This window comes from Pipistrellus hanaki (assembly GCF_964339955.1).
Source record: "Pipistrellus hanaki genome assembly, chromosome: 3".
Classification (NCBI taxonomy): Eukaryota; Metazoa; Chordata; class Mammalia; order Chiroptera; family Vespertilionidae; genus Pipistrellus; species Pipistrellus hanaki.
Genome location: NC_140505.1, coordinates 135,476,384 through 135,497,504, shown reverse-complemented (window position 1 = coordinate 135,497,504; position 21,121 = coordinate 135,476,384). Strand labels below are relative to the sequence as shown.

Sequence of the window (21,121 nt, the reverse complement as noted above, 5' to 3'; positions counted from 1 at the left end):
TGTCTTCAAGGTTCATCATTTGTATAGTAGGTGTGAAAATTTATTTTCTTTTTAAGGTTAATAGTCCAATGCATGCATATACTATATATTTTTATTCATTCATCTGTCTATGGATACTTAGGCTGCTTTTACCTTTTTAAAAAAATATATATTTTATTGAATTTTTACAGAGAGGAAGAGAGAGAGGGATAGAGAGTTAGAAACATCGATGAGAGAGAATCATCGATCAGCTGCCTCTTGCACACCCCCTACTGGGGATGTGCCCGCAACCAAGGTACATGCCCTTGACTGGAATCGAACCCGGGACCCTTTGGTCCGCAGGCCGATGCTCTATCCACTGAGCCAAACTGGTTTCGGCTGCTTTTACCTTTTTGCTTCTGTGGATAATGTTACTATGAACATGGGTGTACAAATATCTCTTTGAGTTTCTCTTTCACTTCATTTGGGTATATATCCAGAGGTAGAATTGCTGGGTCATATGGTAATTATGTTTAATTTTTTAAGGAAGTGCCATATAATTTCTCACAGCTGTACTATTTTACATTCTCAGCAGCAATGCGAAAGGGTTCCAATTTTTCCACATCCTCACCAACACTTATTTTGTGTCCGTGTGTTTTTAAAATAGCTATCTGAATGAGTGTGAGGTGGTATTCCATTGTGGTTCTGATTTGTATTTCCCTAATATATTAGCTATTTCAAATTTTGGCTTTGTCATTTATTTTCATTGTATAATATATTTGTTCTCTATTTTGTTATATATAATTTTTCCTTTCATTACTTCTCCTGGGTTTATTGTGCTGTTTTCACTTTCTAAATAAAATATTGAAATAAGGACCACAGGCCTAAACTTTTAAATTAGGACAGCTGCTTACTGACAGCCTGCACATGGGAAAATACAATCCACAATCATGTAGTTCCACTCCTTCGGCTCCTTAGAACCTTAAGGTACAAGAATCTTTTTCTACATGTTTATGTTGATAATATGGGCAGAACTAGCCCAGTAATACAAGTCAGCCTCAAGGTCTGATTCTGAGAAATATCGTTCTCTATGGTTAAGGGTGTCTTTTACCTTTTCTGTGGTAAAGAATCTAAAACTTAGGGGTCGAGGTTCCTTGTGATGCAGGGCAAAGCTCTGTAAAAATTTACCCAATGATGTGGATATAGTAACTTCTGGCAGGTCAGGGGTGAGTGGAGTCTTCATCAAATTGAAAAGGCTCAAAATTCAGCTTTTAAAGTTTTGATATGCATTCTTCTTATTGTTCATGCTCAAGTAATTTCTAATTTTTATTGTTTTTTGTTTTCTTTACTTAAAAGTCAAAACTTTTATAAGTTTGGTTTTTAATTTTACGTAGATTATCTCTCCCTTGACTAGTTTGAAAGTTATACTTTCTATTTCCCTTCGTAGTTTTCTTAGCTATTTAACCAGCAATTTTCAACCCTTTTCATCTTGTGGCACACATGAACTAATTGCTAAAATTCTGCAGCACACCAAAAAGTATATTTTATTTTTTGTCAGTTTGACAAAAACAAATAAAAAACATAATTTTGATTCATTTACACTGGATGGCTATTGTTGTGTTGGCTATTTTCATAAGGGAAAAAAGGTCAATGCCCCTGACTAAACAGCCAGATATTAACTGTTTTAAAAATTCTTGTGGCACATATGATGAAACTTGCTTATTTAAACATATATACTTAAGAGTCTAAAGTTAAACATTTTGACCTTTTCTCAAATAGAACTTCAGCATATTTTACTGATTACTATCCCCTTACCTATTTTCATTCAGAATTTTAATCCTCTAATTTTTAATACCATACATCATTCTTATTACTGTTTTATATAGTCAATGTGTGTTTAAGTATACCTACATATTTATTAATATCTTAGTAATCCATCTTACTTCTCAGACCTCCCATCTGGGATCATTTCCTCTTATCTGAATACATCTTTCAGAATTTTCTTCAGAGGAGGTTGGTTGGCAGTAAAATTTTTGTCTTGCCCCAAAATGTCTTTATTGCATCCTCTTTGTTGATATTTTTACTACACATGAAATTCTAAAAATTGAGCTATTTTCCTATCCTACTGAAGATATAATTTCACTATCTTTTGGCTCCTATTGCTTTTAAAACTCAGCTGTCAATCTAAATGCTATTCCTATGTATCTGTTTTATCTTTCTAGCTGCTTTTAGTACCTTTTTGTTTGTTTAAAGTTTTTCAGTTTCATTATAAAATGCCTATTATAATTTTATTTTCATTTCTTCTCCTTTGTTGGTCTTTCTGGATCTTAAGGTATTACTTAACAATTCTATAATAGAACACTTTTTTTTCCTTCCCATCTGCTAGAGAATTTCCTTTTGGAATTCTAATGACAGTATCTTAGGTTATCCTCCTAGTTTCTTAAGCTCATTTCACATTTTTCCTTCTCTTTGTCTCTCTGAGCCATATTCTGGATTATTCAGATCCATTTCCCAGTTCTCTAGTGTTCTCTTCAACTGTCTCTAATCTCTTTAATCCAGTGATTTTAGTTCCTATTCTTACATTTTCATCTCCAGAAGTTTCACTTCCTTATTTTTAAAATCTCTGCAGATATTTTATAGTCTTTTATTCTTGTTCATATTTTCAATGCTTTTACAAACCTTTCTGAAACATGTAAAAATATTTATATTTTTGTGTGATATTTCCAATAATGAAATATTTACAGGCCCAACTCTGCTGACTGCTGCTTCGTCTGGCTTTACTCATGGAGACTTGTGTCCTTGTGTTCTAAGTGAAAACTGTTTCTCCAGAGGTTTCCGTTCCTACCTGAGAGTCACCTAGGGTTGTTTAGGTAGCTACACTGCCATTATGCCATAAAAGAATATCTACTTTAATTTTCTCCTTTCTCAATGTTTCTCCAAATAAATTGTTCCCCAGAGGATAAAAATATACTTTGGAGGATATGAACTAAGATACTGAAATATCTTATAAATCAAATTCTTTACATGGGTTCTACTTAGGATGTTCATTTGGCTGTGAGTGTACCTCTGACAGGAAGTATAGTCCCTTTTGCAGTTTGGTTACTAAACCATCCCTGTTAGCTCATCTATATATCACAAATGTTGAAAATGCATGATTATTATTAATTTCAGTCACATTATAAAACACTGCTTAAGAACTAACCCTATAATCACAGAGATGCACAAACCTGTGAGGGTCATCAGGATCACAGTTAGGGAGAAACTGAGTGATTGCTTCTGCCACTTCTTCATTTGATAAAACATCCCACAGTCCATCCGTTGCCAGGATCAGCACATCATCTGCTCCATGCTCATATTTGGAGAGATCGTAGACTCTTACCTGAAACGAATGGGAACACTTCGGCTTACGAGGTTGTAAGCACATCATTCCCCCTAACGAACTGACTTTGATCTCCAGCCCCTTTTCCTGCCCAGTCAGTGGTTTGCAGGTATGCATTGCGAGGTACTCATTGTGCAGCAAGCTTTGTGGGCAGGGCAGCTTCCTTTGGAGACTTGTTGTACAGACATATGGGGCCTAACGGGTGGGCTTAATAGTTTGACAAAAAAAGAAATGGACTGCCTGGCAGGTGTTGCTCAGTGGGTGAGCGTCCACATATGAACCAGGAGGTCATGGTTTGATTCTCAGTTGGTCTGCCCAGGTTGCATGCTCGATCCCTAGTAGGTAGTGGCAGGGGGCAGCTGATCAATGATTCTCTCTCATCACCGATGTCTCTATCTCTTCCTCCCTATCCCTTCCTCTCTGAAATCAATGACTGAAAATGTAATGCCTGAGATGTTGCTGGAACACTGACTTACAATAGATACTTTGCTAGCCAGAGGCTTGCTTCCTTCTTTTCTTTGCATGTCCATTCCACAAATATTAAGGGCCTGCTCTGGGTCAGGTGCTCTAAGTCCAAAGATAAAGAGATTTCCCTGCTTCTGAGTTCTTAGTGTGGGGTGAGATAAGGCCAGTCTAGGGTCATTAGTAGCTGCTCTGTACGTATTGGCCTGGGGCAAAGGAGGCACACTTTATGCAATGCACTTATTGATCACCTTTTGGCTTACCTGTTTGTTGCCCGGGGGACTCATCTCATGTAGGCGTGGAGCTCTGAGGCTACACTGAGGTTTGAGGAGCCTCAATCTGGCCTAATTTACAACAGACGCATGCTCACATGCTAAGTCTGAACCTCCCTAAGCGTGTCTGGGCAAATCTTAAGCCTCAACTCATCTCTAGTACCTAGAACGACTTGGGTATTTCAACATCCACCTAAAATCTCTGAAAAGAACAGAGTAATCTTGGCAAAACCAATAATAATAAAAATCAAGCCTCATTCAGGTTAGGCCACAACTCTATATTCACCCTGCTTTGGCTGGGTGGGGGAGGAAGAGTTGGGATTTCATTGTTGTTCCCTCCTAATTTGGCAGAACCAGCAACTGCCTACACACCTCATAAACTGAGGACAAAGGCAGGTCAATTCACCCATCTTCCAGCTCCTTCAGCCCCCTCATTGCTCTCGTCTGTTTTCTAAAACCAAGCCTGAGTGAAAGCTGTGGGTGAGGGGAGGGAAGAGAGAGGGCGGAGGAGGCAGTGTGAGCAGCTGCTCCCAGGCCCCAGCACAGTCATTACCTCATCTCAGGTCTAGAGAGAATACACATTCTCTACACATTCAGGTCTACAAACTGCTCAAATCCATGTCTTTGAAAGCCAAGCTTATGTTTTAGAAAAGTTTTCCCAGGCCAGTGACACACCGCCAAGGGACTGGTCCTGTGGACTAGCAGCCTACACTCAGCCGCAGAAAACAGCCAAGTGCACCACACCCGCCCACGGAGCCCTAGGAAAGCGGGCAGAACTGAAAAGCAGCCTCCGGGGCCCGGGCTGCTAGGCCTGTGACGTAGATGGAAGCAATTAGCTAATGGCCCAGTGTGCAGACCACACTCCGGGGAAGAGCACTCAAGGGTGTACAGGGGTTTTAACACTTTCTCAAAAGGCATGTTCACTTGAGGATGTTTACATTCCGGAGAAGGCAGGGCGCCTTATGAGGCCAAATTAAAGAAAATAAGAGGGAGGATCTTAAGTTTAAAGCCAGAAGGTCTCAAATGCCAGAATTCTATCCTTAGGCCAAGAAGTCACATGGTCTAATTTTCACTCCACAGACATGACCAAATCCCCTTAGCGCTGCTTTCTGCGGTTCCTGGATGCCTCAGAGCAGTGCTTCTCATATGCATAGAAATCAGCTGGGGATCTTGCTAAAATGCAGATTCTAACTCCGTTCTGGGGGGAGTTGAGAGGCTGTATTTCTAATTTGTTCCCTCAAGCTCCGAGCCTGCAGGTCCATGGACTGCTCTTTGAGTACCAGGCTGTAGGGAAATCGAGGGCTTAGCAGCCTCCATGGCGCCTACATAGTTATCCCCTGGGATAAGCTCAAGAGAAATAGCAGAGGTCACTCCTGGGCTCCCAACTTCAAGTCCTGGCTCACTGTGTGTGCAATAACTTTAAGAGAGGCTGCTAGCTTCCTACTGAGGAATTTCTACAACAAATTTCTGTGATAATTCGAGCTCCAAAGGATAGAAAATGTTAACTAAAGGGAAATGGGTAGATATATGGATGATAGGTGGCCCAATCTTATGCTTATAGCTCAATAGCAGATTCTCTCTGCCTTCCACGTCCTTCTAAAGGAGAGGTTTCTAGGTCTGAATATAATTCCATTCAATTCCAGGACCCGCCCTATGTGTAGGATGCCAAAACCTCTTCAAGTACTTTCTGCTGGCCCCCAAGATGTGGAGATCTGAGTTATTCAAGCTGAAGCTCTCCTGCCCACTACTCAACTGGAAATCTGGTGAACAGAATGGATGTGGGTTGATAAATAGAAATATGTTAGAAAACACTCCTTTTCCATTCTGTCAATAAATTGAATCCTCCCTTAATCCCACTATTCACATTTTCACACACAGCTCTCTAATGCAGTTTCACTAGCCAACATGAATCCCTTTCAATGCCATTCTCCAACTAATTTTTATGTAAATAATAAAAAGCTGGTCTCAACCGTATTCCCTGAGGCACTTCCCTAATTAACATCCTTTTAGATTTCTTTTTACTGCTACCCTTTGTTTCCTGCCCTTTAGACAATTTCCAAAGGACTTTGCCAACTTTCCACTTACAACTCATGTCTTATACATTAACCTGCGATGCAGAACATTTGGTGAGAAAGCTTTCAGAAAAATTGGACTTCCACGCAAGACGCCCCACTGGATGCTCGACCTCCTCAGCGGCAAGGGCTTCAAAGGATTCCAGCGGGCCCTGGAGTCCTGACCTTCCCTCTCTGAAGCTGCAGTGGGCCCTCCTCAGTCAGACCGCACTCATCTCCCCAAAGTTCCCTGTTCCATCCCTTAAATAGCTTCTTAATGTTCCGGGAAGCCTCACATCAAGCTAATAGGCTCTGAGGCCTCGTGAGGGAGAGGTATGCCACACAAACGCTTGTCTGAGGGGGAGTGGAGAACATGTCAGGGCTCCCAGCGGCTCCTTCCTGCCTCGCCATCTGCCAAGAAAGGGAGAGGAAGGCCACAGGAATCCTTGAGATTCCCGCAGTTTCTCAGAGCAGTTTCATTTGAGCAGCTCAGAGAGGAGGCCCGTGCGGCTCCATCTGCCTTCCCGGGACTTTCGTTACGTGTTGTTTATGGAGCAGCCACCATGTGCCAACGACTTTCCCAGACACTGGAGATCCCGCTGTGAACGAAAGGGAAAGCCTCTCATCTTCTAACCCAGGAGATGAGATAGACAAACACCACTGTCAGGTGATGGGTGCTCTGAAGAATAACCGGGCAGGGGAAGGAGAGTCATTTTGGAAGATGTGATTCTGGGGGGCCTCTCTAGGAAGGCAGTATTTGAACAGAGATCTGACCAAGTGAGCTGATTTCCCCATAGGTCCCTTCTTGTGCCTCTCCTTTCCGGACCCATTGCTCCTCTGGATTAAGAATGTGTCTAAAACAGGGGTCTTCAAACTACGGCCCGCGGGCCACATGCGGCCCGCAGAGGAGTCTGATCCGGCCCGCCAGGTTTTTTGGGCAGTGAGCGCAGCCGAGGTGTTACAGTAGGAATTAGTAGTTCATATAGTCCGGCCCTCCAGCTCTCTGAGGGACCGTGATCTGGCCCCCACTTTAAAAAGTTTGAGGACCCTTGAAACATCCCCTCCCTTCTTTTCCCCTCTCCTCCCTGGCTGAGGAAGACCAAAGCACAGCATCTCCGTCCTGGGCCTCTGCAGTCACAATCCTTTCCCGCCCACCAGCACAGTCTTTACCTCTTGCTACCCGTCTGGGTTCACTTGTCTGTCTCCTCCGCACCGTCAGTTATTCTCAAACTTTAATGTGTTTAAGGACCCCTTGGTGCTAATTAAACAAACGAGGATTCCAGGGTCCACCTTTAAAAATTCTGATTGTGTAGCTCGGAGCTCAGGCATCAGCCTATTTAAATAAAGACCAGGTAATTCCGATGCAGGTAGTGGGGGACCCACCTCGAAAACTGTCCTAGGCTATAAGCTCCTAGGGGCAAGTTCTGAGTTGTCCCATTTGTTTCTGTCTCTGCAACAGAGCAGAGAGCCTGGCACTTGGTAACCATTCAATCAATATCCTTCGGCACTTAGAGATGTCCTTTTTAAAAAAAAAAAAAAAATATTTATTTTATTGATTTGTTACAGAGAGGAAGAGAGAGGGATAGAGAGTTAGAAACATCGATGAGAGAGAATCATCAATCAGGTGCCTCTTGTACACCCCCTACCGGGGATGTGCCCACAACCAAAGTACATGCCCTTGACCAGAATCGAATCCGGGACCTTTCAGTCCACAGGCTGACGCTCTATCCACTGAGCCAAACCGGTTTTGGCTAGAGATGTCCTTAATGTCATCACCGAATACCTGTTTTACAGAGGAGCTTATGACAAGCAACTTTTATTTTATTTTTTTAAAATATATTTTATTGATTTTTTACAGAGAGGAAGGGAGGGAGATAGAGAGCCAGAAACGTCGATGAGAGAGAAACATCGACCAGCCGCCTCCTGCACACCCCCTACCTGGGGATGTGCCCGCAACCAACGTACATGCCCCTGACCGGAATCGAACCTGGGACCCTTCAGTCCGCAGACCGACGCTCTACCACTGAGCCAAACCGGTTTCGGCATGACAAGCAACTTTTAATACAGTACCGGCTACAGGCTGCTGCTAGAAGAGACCTGAAGTGAGGGCTTGTCTAAAACGTGTTGGCATCTTTGCTCTGTTACTGATGAAATTTCAATGTCATGTTAAGAGAGCTCATACTGGCTTCTTAAAATGACTTTTAAAAAGAATCCATCAATTCTTCCATTTGCCCAATCTCGGCTGTTTCTCTAGGATAGGGGTGTCGAACTCAATCAGAGAAGGGGCCAAAATCTAAAATCCAGCCTAAATCGCGGGCCGAATCATTTACTGAACAGTCAAAAACTGACAATGTTATAAACTGACAGCGGAGTGCAGTGATGACAGCGCGGTGCAGGCCACATTGCAAGGCCTGGCGGGCTGGATTTGGCCCGCGGGCCTTGTGTTTGACACATGTGCTCTAGGATGCTCTCACAGCCTTTCCATCTTAAACAGCTCAGCACATTCCCCAAACCTTTTCCCTTTTAAGTCCTCAGCCCAGAGCAACGAGCTCCTGCAGCGCAGGCCTGGCTTTCTGGGGGAGCCGGAGCCCTCCCTTCAGGTCTCTGCTTCTAACCAGCTTTGGTTAGCCATTGAGACAAGCCATTTATTTTCTTTAGCTATCAAGTTTCTCATCTCTGAAATCATTGTTTAAAAATTGGGAAAAAATAATGAAAAATAAATATTGTATACACGTGTCTTCCTCGCTCACAAAGCTGTTATAAAGATCAAATGAGATAATGTGGAAGGTCACTACAAATTCTCATGCACTACATGTTACTTTTCAAGGCACTGATCTCAGGGTGATACACCTGAAAGTCACCGAGTCCATGGGAGGAGATGAGTAAGAGTGGGATCCAGATCCGAATGTCTCATGTAAAACAACAGTCACTGGGCCCAGCCAGCATGCTCAGTGGTTAAGCATCAACCTATGAACCAGGAGGTTGTGGGTCGATTCTCAGTCAGGGCACATGCTCCAGTTGTGAGCTCGATCCTCAGCGTGGGGCATGCAGGAGACAGCCGATCAATGATTCTCTCTCATCATTTATGTTTCTATCTCTCTCTCTCTCCCTTCCTCTCTGAAATCAATAAAAATATATTTAAAAAAGAGAAAATAACAGTGACGGGGACTCTCAGTAGTGTTCTTGGAGAAGAGTCAGGTCGTTCCCAGGGAAAAAGCTGCCAACAGGTAGTAGAAAATAAGGAGAGAACAAAGTCTTGTCCCCTATATCCCATGTGGCCAACCAGCCCAAAAGCTAACCTATAGAACTCTACATGTGACACTTGCACCAGAAAACAGAACTCCAGCATATCTCCTTGTGATTCAACACACCAAGCAGAGTATTTCAGCATTGGCATTCTGACACCGAGACTGCATCCAACTTCCCTATTGTGATTCTGTCTCCATTGCACAATGTCATGAAGCACACACTGAATTTGGTGGCAAAAGAGTTGGGTTTGAGGCCCACCTCTACTCCTTAGTAGTTAGCAAAGCCACCTTGTTCATTCCCACTTCAGTCTGTTGACCTCTGCCAGGAACACTGAGTGAAGTAAAGATTCATCAGAGGGAGTGTGTCAGGGAGCCGGAGTTGGATCATACACCTTACACGTTAGAACATGCAGGAGGCAGAGGCTGGGGATGTAAGAGAGGGCTGAGGGGCTGGGCGGCTTCCTATGGTTTGGTTTGGCCAAAGTGCTGGATTTCTGCTGGGAAGTGGCAAGGAATGAGGCACGACTTCTCAAATCTTCAGTGTTTCCCTGTGCGAAATGAAAAGGTTAGGAGGACGGGGTGGCCACTGGGGATGCTCATGGGCCTAACATTCTCCTAGTCTTTCATCATAGGATGGGTTAGACCTTGTTGTGACTGGCCTCAAAGCATCTGTCAATGAATCAAGGGGCATATAAGTGTTACAGACATGTTGGCTGCTCATACTACCCAAAAGGAGCTGGTTGTTTTGGCTGTGGGCATAATTGTATACTTTAAATATACCACAGGTATTCTTGAGCGTTTCTTTTTTCTTCAGCAATCTACAGACAAAATAAACATTAGACTTTGGAAGGGAGGTACAATCTAGTAGCTCGGAAAGTTTCTAAGCAACTAAAATATCAGGTAGTGTGAAGAGCAGCCTGAAGCGGTACCCAGTGCCTGGCTGGCCGCTATGGCACAGGCTCCACTTCCTCCACAGGCCCGGACCTTACAGCTCAGAGAAGTGGATACGCTCCAGGGAGGAACTTCCCGCTTACATGGTGGGGTACTCCCACGACCCGCCCCTTTCTCTGGGCTTCCAATGGCTAGTTCACCACTGAACCAAAGGCTTGAATGTGGCTCATTAATCATCTGGGGGGTAAGTCTGTGCTCACTAGCATGCCTGTTGACAGAGACCAGGGTCAGAGGAGACGCAGCCTGCGAGTGGAGGTACATGAGTGCCGTGAGGTGCACTGACTCAGTCAACACTCAGGAGACAGCGAGGCGCACTGGGGACCACACGTCCCCTTGTGCCCGAGACAGTTTTGGCCTGTGTTTGTTGTTTTCTCAGTATTATTATAGAAAGTGCCCCATTTGACTCTCACAAATGCCCTGGTTGAGAGGCTACATCATCTGGTCATCTGACATATAGGAAAGGAAAGGATCGCTCTCTTTACTCTTCTGGGTGCTCCTTCCGACCAGCAGGATGGAGGGTAACCACGGTGTGTCACAGGACAGTGTGGCAAAGCTTACAGTCATTATTTTTTTTTAAACTTCACTCTGCTTCTCCTTTAAATCAAATCGATTATCAATTTTTGTCTCATTGTTTAGTTGGTTTGAAATGTCTCTTAGGACCTAAGTTTGGCTCAGTGGATAGAGTGTCAGCCTGCAGACTGAAGGGTCCTGATTCCAGTCAAGGGAATGTACCTTGGTTGCGGGCACATGCCCAAAAGGGGGTGTGCAGGAGGCATCCGATCAATGATTCTCTCTCATTAATGTTTCTAACTCTCTATCCCTCTCCCTTCCTCTCTGTAAAAATCAATAAAGTATATTTAAAAAAAAGAAATGTCTTTTAGGTTCCAGCCCCTGCCTCAGCTCAGCCCCTCACTGCCAGGAGTTTCAGTCCTACACCAGCTCCCTGCGTCCCTCTCTCCACCATCCACTCCCCACCCACCTCTGTTCCAGGCTGACTCGCATCACCGCCTTTATCGGCTACTCCTCTGGCGAAGACCTTCTCTCCTACTGTGGGTGCAGGGCAAGGCCCTCCACAGAGATTAGGTTTATTCTATATAGGCCATTGCCCTTCAAGCTCATTTTCCTAGCTCCAGTCTCACTGCTGCTTTCTTTTTCTTCTCCTACTTATCTTGTCCTTCTTCTGATTACATGGTTGTCTCTCCCTTCTCTGAAAGCTCCTGGTCTCTTAGGAAGCAGGAATCACAGGCTTTATGGCTAATTAGTCGTTGGCTATTCTCACCTCCCAACTGGCCCCAAATTCTAGCTCCTTGAGGACAAGTTCCCAGTGTTCTCCTCGATGCACATCACGGGGCCCCTGAGCCCTCTATAAAGAGCCAGGGAAATGTGTGGTTTTGATGGAATGTGAAGAGAAACTAGGAACTCATATATTTTATCCAGGTTCTGTGCTAGGTACTTTATGTCATTTGTTCTTTAGGTTCTTGTGTATAACACCCCAATGTCCTCTTTTTTATTGAAGAGGAAGCTGAGATTTAGGTAAAGCAACAGTCTCAAGGTCACACAGCCAGTCTGAGTTTCTAACCACTATGTCGCACTGCCTCTTGAGGCATTTGTGAGGGGTCTAGGGAATTTTTTAAAACAAGTTTTTCCTCTTCTACTACCCAAAGATAATTACTGTGACCACTTTAGAAAACTTCCTTCAAGATTTCGATAAACATAGACATGCATGTGTGTACATACACATGTAACCTTTTTTTAACCTATGTATGATCACAATCTTAGTATATACAATCATGTTGCTTCACTTAATATAGCACAACCACTGCCCATGTCATTACACACCAATGTTTCTTCTGACTTGGCCAGACTGTAGAGAGTACACAATTCAGTAAAACGTTCTCTTTCCCCAAGTGGGAGCTGGGCTTGGGGCATGAGAAACTACCAAGAATCAGAAAGACTGTAAATGTTAAGGTGTCAACGTGAGATCTTAAATATTGTTCCTGTTTTCATGGAACGAAATAGTTATTCTCTCTTAACCTGGAAGTCAGTCCTGGGAACCCCTAAGTGTGAAGCCTTCCAGAAGCCTTGTATTTACTGACCACGGAGCAGGCCTTGTGCCAGGCAATTTCATGGATGTTCTCGCCTGCTTTCCCCGGTACCGAGCTGGTGCAGGCATTTGCACCCAGCCTGAAGGCAGGCCACGGGGACCCCGGGCTGGGCTGGACCTCAGATGCCCGGGTCGCTGTTCTGCCTTCTTTTAGAGAAGTCTGCTTCTTTCCGATACAAGGAAAAATCGCGCCTCAGTGAAGGAAACCAAGAATGGGCTAAACGAGTGGAACTGGAGTTACAAACAACAACTGCCAGGAATCCTGAACACGGAGAGGAAAAACGAAGCCGAGAGGAAACGGAGCTCCCCGTGGTTCCTCTGGCAGGAGCAGGGGGAACGGCCGCACGGAGGAGGGGCTGGCTTTGCACAAGGCCCCCATGCAGAAAAAGACCTCATTCTTTCAAGAGCTCAAAAGGGGGCAACAGGCAACAGCGGAGGCTGGAAAGTGTGAGCAACATTAGAGGAATCCTAGCTCTGACACAGGCCAGAAAGGGCGTAGAGCACAGAACATCTGGAAGCCTGGGCTTCAGGCCGGGGCCAAGGGGCCTGCGCGGTACAACATGCTGTGTGTGCTGGGCTGGGCCAACTGCAAAGCTGAGGCGGAGGGTCTGGGCCCCAGTGCCTTTGGTTCACAAATCCTTTCCTTCTCCCCTTGAAAAAGGTGAATGATGACGAGCTTCATTGAGTAACGGGATGGGAGACCTGGCTGGAGGAGGCTGCATCTCATGCTGTCACTCGGAGACCACAAGGTGCTGGGATCAGGGGAGAGTCAACCACCCCCGACCCTGGACCAGCAGGCCTGGCTGGTTGGCGGGGCCTCTCTCGGAATTCAGTTCTTGGCCAGAAGTCCCTGCCGTAGAGCTCGGGAGATCAGAGAAGGCTCAGTGAACCTGGCGGTTGCTCTTCAGGTTTGGCAAACTCAAGATTTTTCCAGTGCCTTGAGTTCAGCAGAACTGAAAATGTGTTTGGCTAGAAACCCTCCTCTAATTTTCAAACCCCTGTGCATTTTTTTTTTTTTTTTTTTTTTTTGTAAATTTGATCCACATGCTTTTGATTTATTTTTATTTAACTCATCACATCAGATTAGGAGCTACAATGATGAAGGGAACAATGCTGATTTCCAAGATTTTTTAGCCTCTTTTCTTAGAACTGAATCACCTCTCCCCCACCCCACCATTTCAGCGTGGTTTGTAATTTAGAATCCAAATGTGAAAGAGATCCATGCTTGGCAAAGACGAAGCTCAGCGCAGGAATGCTCTTAGGAAATCACGGCCAGAAAGCCGGGGCAGGGAGGGGCTGGAGGAAGAAGACAGGGAGAGCCTGTTCTTCACTGGATGGTTTAAGTCAGTTCACTTGGCTTCCTGGCTCCCAACAGAGGCCCTCGCTGTTTCTTAGAGCCTGACTTTAACACTGCCACTCAGGGAAAGAAGTTCCTGTCCCAAGAATGGGGGGGGGGGGTCCCCTGAACTCATCTCCTTCCTCTACACTCCTCCATAGTAGCCAATCCAAGGGGCCCCTCCTCTTCCCTCTAATCTCCCTCCGCCTTTCCTGGCCCTGCCGAAGGCCGCTCCATCTGGAAGCATTTAAAATGTACAACAATTTTAATCTTGTGCAAGGGAATATTGGGATCTATACAACCTACCCATTAGGCTAAATTAAGGGTTCACAATCTCATTTTGCACAATTCTGTCCGGCCTAGGTTGGCACACACTGAACATCATTGCTGCCTTTCCCAATTACTTTTTTTTTCTCCCTACATCATCATCTCATCATCGCCTATAACTTAAGTCTGAGGCCGGCAGTATTTCTCCGAGAAGCTGGACACTGAGGTCCCAAGACCAAGGTCTCTCTTCAGAGCCCCTCGAACCAGCACCCAGGGGTCCGCTGGCCACTATCCAAAGAAATATCCTGGAGCCCGGCGTCTCTCCCCTGAGCGCACTGATTGGATTGGACAGGCCTTGGTGTAAGTACCATCTTGCTATTTAATAACTGTACGCCGTTGGGGGAGTTATTTCACTTTCCTGGGTCTCAATTTCCCATTCTATGAAATGGGTAAAATAATCACATGTAGTTCACAGAGCTGTGAGGATTAAATGAGATACTGCATCCACATGTAAATGAAGTATGTTGTCTGGTCCAGACTAAGTAGTTAACAAATGTGACCTGTTACTATTATTATAAAAACTCAACACTTCACTCCACTCTATGCTTCTCTAAGACCATGTACATTTTTCCAGGATTGCCAGTATCCTTTTGAAGCCTTCCCCGTTCCCCACCAATGTGGGACCGACCAACCCTCTTCCCTGCAAACGGGCATCACTGAAGACAGATGAGCTGGGGCTTCTGATCAGCCAGCTGGGAAGTTCCATCAGTCCTCAGGGAGTTTCCCACACAGGCCCATGTTTTAAAGCTACAGTCTCCTCTTGGGATGCACAGCAGCAGAATGACTGGAATCGCTGTAATTTCACTGCATTAGAGATCGTTCTTCTTCAAACCAAACCAAGCCTCTTGTCCTCACTTTAAACAGAAAGCACATGTGTGTGTCCGAGTGGGGGGTGAGAAGGTTTTCACTTTGCTTTAAGAAGCAAAATGGCGTTTCCTGAGAAGCTCCCTGCCACGGAACACGAGTCACACTGCCTCTGTCCCCTTTGGGAAGCAGAAAGGTGACGGCACCACTTAATACGTCTGATAAATGCCTCTCCCAAGAGGGAAGACACAGAAATGCCTGAGTTTCGTATTTATTCTTTTTCTCTGGCCAGGAATCTATGGGTTCTGATATGGACCAGAACTGAGGGGCCAGGACGCTTTGATGTCGCAGTGGTCCTCATCACGCAGAATCGCTAGAAGGGCTAAGAGAGACTTTTGCAAGCTCTTGACGAGTGGTAATTATCACTTCTACCCAGCTAACCTCACCTGACATCCTAGATGATCTCAGGAAATCTGTGTCTTCCATGCCTGATACTTACTAGGGACCTGCCTCTCGGTGGCCTTCTCTGCCTGTGGGTGAGTGGTGAGTGCATTTTGGATGCCAGCCTCAGCAAGAGAAGAAACTACCCCTGCTCACAGCCCTGCCAAAGGGGCAGGCCTAGGTGACGGTGCCCACCAGCGGCTCTGGAGTGGACACACCGTCTGAAGGACACGCTACAGCCGGGAAAGTCACTGCGGCCAATGGGATTCCCCTCTGGTGATCTGGACCGGGAGACGGGGAGACTGGGTTGACCGGCAGCAGAGACACATAGAACCTGGCCGCTTCCATTAATGGCAGCCCCCTCCTGAAGGGGACAGCCTCCCCTGCTGAGGCTCCCCAGGACGCCCTGAGCCCAGGACCACTTCCCCACACGCCTGGCTGCTCACACGGTCTTGTACACCACAAACACCTCTTCCAACAGCTTCAGAATAAGCATGTCCCTTTTTCTGAGTTAGCTTGGGTGGGTTTCTGTTTCCTCCAACAGAAAGAGCCTTCACTCACACAGCTCCGGCCCTTGGGGAGAACATGCAGATGGAGCCCTGGCTGAACATTCTGGGAACCTCCAGCACCAGGCATCGCTTCAACAATCAGTCACACGGGAGGCACCGCGGACATCGGGAAAGTTAAAGCTCTCTCCCCCTGGCCTTCCTGTAGCGAGGGGGGGTCATGTGAGATAGTCTGGCCAAAGATTTGCAAGTGAGTGTCTGTCGGGACAGATAGTAGTGTCCCTCCCTCCTGTGTTGTGTGAAAATGTCATGCTTGGAGCTGCTGCCACCATCTTGCAACCACAAAGTGAAAGTCAGACAAGAGATATCCCAGCCCTGGCACATTGGAGATGCTATGCCACCGGCAGCACCCGGAGAACGGACTCCTTGTTATGTGAGAAAAATATATCTCTAAACTACCATTACGTTTTTCTATAACTTAGAAACAAAATCTTTTTGAAATTATATACTCTGAAATAGAACCTGATATTATTTCTGTATTATATGAAAAATGATTTTTTTAACCAAAATTTATGACTTGTTTTTCAATTAGCTTCTCCATATATCAACTGAATGATCCCAGCTCTCCAGGTAATTAATGCTGATTGAGGAGGGTGGGGGGGGGGGGAGAGGAGCATTTTTGTTAAATTGTAGAGAAAAAAAGAATTTGGGTGTATGGAGATGGGTAGGAAAGGGATTCTAGGTAGAAGGAATAGGTTAAGCACATATGGGAAACTGAAAGCCATGATAGGAAATAGTAAATTCCTTCAGGCTGCAGTAAGGGAACAAATCAGATTAAAAAGTTAGACCAATTTATAACAAGCCTTGAATGCCCCCCCAAAAAGAAGGAGCCTGGGCTTTATTCTCCAGGTCATGTGCTGTTTAAAGCCTCTAACAGGGGTCCTCAAACTTTTTAAAGTGGGGGCCAGATCACGGTCCCTCAGAGAGCTGGAGGGCCGGACTATATGAACTACTAATCCCTACTGTAACACCTCGGCTGCGCTCACTGCCCAAAAAACCTGGCGGGCAGGATCAGACTCCCCTGGGGGCTGCATGTGGCCCGCGGGCCGTAGTTTGAAGACCTCTGCTCTACAAGGTCACAGTAGCTGTTTGGTAAAATCTACTTAACAGCCACACGTGGGATGGACTGAGGAGGCGGGAGACCGCTAGGAGGCTATGCAGAACAGGACAGAGGCCACGCGGGGGTGAGACAGGACCGTCCATGCGAGAACGGGGCGGGAAGGAGAAACAGACACGAGAGCGAGTGCCGAGGTACATGCCAGACAAGCCGACGGCAGCCGGATATGGGGTGAGAGTCACAGGAGGAGCAGCGTAAGAAAACACTTCATTGTACAAAACAAAAACGAAAAGCTCAAGCAGTACCTCCGGAGCTGACGACAGGAATGGCTTTATGTAGATGTTGGAGTCATGCACCTTCAGGTCATGGTCCCCCAGCCCCCGGGTCACTCCGATGGTCGCCATCACCCGGGCCTGCGAGGGAAGCAGAGGGTCCTGAGAAACTGCCCCGTACGAGCCGCGCAGCCGCCACGGGCCCCCCCAGTTCCTCTTGCCGCCACCCAACGTAGGAAGCTGTTTCCAAGGAGGCGCTCGCTCACCAAGATCACTATGTCCTTGGCGAGTGGCTTTTCCACCAGTTATCCTAAGTTTGATGGGTGGCTGTTGTCTGTTTCCTGCTTTCCTTTGTAGAGACCGGAGGGAAGGGGGTCCAATAAACCAAACCCAATACCTGTGTGATGTGTCCATAGCTACTCATTTCAGTTCCAACCAAACCCAACAGCATCCATCCATTTGTCTGTCCATCTGTCTGGCATACACCCACTCCACAAGTACTTGCAGAACACCAGCTATATCTCTGGCACCGTAATATAGGCACTAGTAAAACCGTGCGACCCCCAGAGGGGCCGTGCAGCGGGGGTGCGGGCAGCCGGGCGACGGACCATGCGGCCTTTAAATAGGTCACAGCCCCGGCGACAGCACCGGCCGCTGCACAACCCAGGGCCGCGGAGTCCCAGCTACCTGACACGCCGGAGGGGTGCCCTGTCCTGGTACACTGAACTTTTTCTTGACGGGGAAAACCTTGCTCCTTTAAGTTTTTTTTTTTTTTTTTTTTTGTTTTTTTTTTTTTAATATATTTTATTGATTTTCCAGAGAGAGGAAGGAAGACAGATAGAGAGCCAGAAACGTCGATGAGAGAGAAACATCGACCAGCTGCCTCCTGCACACCCCCTACTGGGGATGTGCCCGTAACCAAGGCACATGCCCTTGACCGGAATCAAACCTGAGACCCTTCAGTCTGCAGGCAGATGCTCTATCCACTGAACCAAACCGGTTTCGGCTCCTTTAAGTCTTACTGTTGATAATCTTCAAAGAACAAATCTGTCCACTTCCGTTATGTGGAGGACAGTATGGTGAACATCACCGAGTGTCTGACTTAATCCTCGTGCGGTTGTTGAAGGCCTGCCCGGTGTCGGGTGCCAGGCTGGACAGGGACTGGGGGTACGGCCCTCGGGGGACGTGGCCCTGAGCCCCCCGGTCTCCCTGGCACCGCAGGAGACGAGAATCTCAGCCCCCGGAGAGCGCCAGGCGCCGCGGGGCCCTGGGCGGAGTGATCGCACTGACGGTGCCCACGGTGCTGAGAGGCCCAGGTACTTCTCTCGGGAAGAGCCCGCCCTTGTCACGATCCTCAACTATGGACGTGAGGTGGGTGTCCCGTCTCCAGGAAAGGGGCAAGTTCGTCTGAAAAGTGGTCACTACATGGGTCAGATAGTCACGTTTCCCTTCTCTCCATCAAATGCCTTCCCATGAAATCACCGCTGGGCTCCACGGAGCTCTCAAATCTAACTAACTCGTCCTTTCTCATAGATGCGCGCGCCCGCGCACACACACACACACACTCAAGTTCTGCTCAGGAAGGCATCCTCCAGTTTTCTTATGAGTCAGTTCCTCCTGCTAAAAACTATCCAATGCTGGGAAAACGCCCGCTGAGCACTCTTCCGAAGGCGGCCACAGTCTTCCCTTCTCCCTGGAGCCCTCGGCACCTGGCCGGACGCCTCTGTTTGCAGGAAGAACGCAGTGACTCAGAAGGTGTTCTTTCTGATGGGGAACGGGCTCCAGAGCCGCCTCATCTCCGCTCCAGGACGGCAGCCGCCCCCAGGCTCTGCGCACAGACCCCCGAGACCACAGCTTCCTCCGCGTCAGCAGTGCCTGCTGCTCGGCGTGCGGTGCCCACGGGGCCTGGCGCCGGGAGGAATGCTGTGCTGAGCCGGCGGGCGCTCGGGTCCCTGTGGCCCACAGCTTCGTCACAGTAAGGCTCTGGGCCCCCTCCCTCAGGCCACGGGGAGAAGCAGACTTGCAGGTGGGGTGTGAGCACGAGGAGGACCACCCCTTGCGGCTGCGTGGCGGTGCCTGAGAGGCTCTGCCGGCCTGGGGCTTGTTGTCAGATGTACAATGCGCTGATGTATGTGCAAGTGGTCATGTCACACACGGTAAGGGGACTGCCATTTTCACAAAACCGACTCTCTCCCCCTCCCCCAGAGCTCGCCGCACCCCTCTCAAGCCTGCCACTCCTGGGACCCTCAGGGCAGGAGGCCTGAAGGACACGGGAGGAGGCACCCCCGCTGTCAGGGCCGTAGGAGGCCCAGGCGCTGCGGAGTGGAAGGCACAGGCCGCCCCGGCTCTGCAGACACGGCCGCGTTCTCCGTCTGGGGGAGGCGGATGCCTACCTTCTTGCCTTCTCCGTAGATGAGGGGAAACTTTAGGTCATCATCCTCAATGGTTTTGTACGCCCTGTAGGGGGACAAACAACATCCTTTAACAGGTTTGCACTCAGTCAGTGACCCGCTCCCCCGACACAGGCTGCTCGGTGCTTCCTTCTCCCCGAGATTCATCCGCTCAGCACACTGCCGGCTCCTTCTTTAGAAAGAGCTGTTCTCCTCACAGAAGTGTGAGTGTGTGTGTGTGTGTGTGTATGTATGTATGTGTGTATGTGTGTGTGTGTATGTGTGTATGTATGTGTGTGTGTGTGTGTGTGTGTGTATGTGTGTGTGTGTGCGCATATTTTAATGAACCAGAACATAAGGTTTTGTATGCTTGAAGAGGGAAAGAGTAAGCTGGCCCATTCATAATGAGCACGGAGGGGAGGGCTCCTGTCCTGAGCGCTCAGTGCGGTGGGATAATGAAGGGCCAGCACCAGTGACAGGGCCTGCCATTAACCTGGAAAGGTGAGAAAGGGCGGAGCTCTGACATGGATGGATGGAGAGTGAATGTGCGCCCAGGGCCAGATCTCACCCTGGGGGTGGTTTACACCAAAGCAGCCCGGCGTGGGGATGGCTGGGGAGGAATACTTAGAGCCTGCTTGACCTCATTGTGATATTCAAGGTTGGCGGAAAATTCTGTTTCACAATAGCTATTAAATGGCCATTCGACACACCAGAACCCGGTTGATGCCTCAGTGGTTTCAGACATGGTTGTCCAGATGCCACACACACACGGCACAGGCTGGGGCTGGGGAGCAGATGAAGCCCGTGTCTTGCAATTTTGCTCACAAGGAATTTTAAACACAAGCCAACAGACATGGCGCCCGATTACCACCTGCATCCTGAGCAGGTCGCTTCCCCTGTGCTGGTCTCGGTTTCCTCACCTAGGAAAGGAGGATAATCACGCAGGATGTAAACAGCTGAGGACAGAGCCTGGCTCTTAGTTAGAACCCAATTAGTGAGCTATTACTAATATTTAGGACATAATTAATACGTGGCATACCAGTTTCCCTCTCTTCAAAATGGGGATGACACTGCCTGCTCACCACCTCAAAGAAATATTAGGAAGACAAAGCAGAGGTTGGGGTAGGTTCTGCTAGGTTAGGTTCTAGAAGCAGGATGCTTTTCCAAAATAACGGCTCCTGCCCTAGCCAGTTTGGCTCAGTGGATCTAGAGTGAGTTTGATTCCGGTCAAGGGCACATGCCTGGGTTTCGGGCTCCGTCTCCCGTTGGGAGTGTGTAGGAGGCAGCCGACCAATGATTCTCTCTCATCATTGATGTTTCTATGTCTCTCTCCCTCTCCCTTCCTCTCTGAAATCAATAAAAATACATTTAAAAATAAAAAATAAAATAGAGTAACATCTCCTGAGGGCATGAAAAGAACTAAATTTCAAAATGGCCTCCTAGTCCTGATATATCCAGGCAAGTTGGGAGTGAATCTCTCGATATACAAGAGAATGCAACCCA

General features: G+C 47.3%; 1 protein-coding gene and 1 long non-coding RNA gene across 3 annotated transcripts in view; one reads left to right on the top strand and one right to left on the bottom strand.

The window, feature by feature from the left end:
- Positions 1-16,474, top strand: part of LOC311619359 — a 76,378-nt gene extending 59,904 nt beyond the window's left edge. Inside the window, exons 2-4 of one of the 2 annotated variants that reach the window (XR_014794482.1) lie at positions 13,087-13,174; positions 14,214-14,388; positions 15,878-16,474. This is a non-coding gene — a long non-coding RNA (uncharacterized lncRNA). Of the gene's footprint in view, positions 1-13,086; positions 14,389-15,877 lie in introns of both variants that reach the window. The other variant, XR_014794483.1, reaches the window with a different exon arrangement.
- The window catches only part of PPM1H (protein phosphatase, Mg2+/Mn2+ dependent 1H), a 238,714-nt gene that overhangs the window by 22,648 nt on the left and 194,945 nt on the right, over positions 1-21,121 (bottom strand). The window contains exons 7-9 of the mRNA XM_084877593.1: positions 19,622-19,685; positions 17,262-17,369; positions 3,186-3,337 (exon numbers count right to left, since the gene is read on the bottom strand). Of these exons, the coding sequence (XP_084733719.1) occupies positions 3,186-3,337; positions 17,262-17,369; positions 19,622-19,685 (324 nt within the window). The remainder of the gene's footprint in view (positions 1-3,185; positions 3,338-17,261; positions 17,370-19,621; positions 19,686-21,121) is intronic.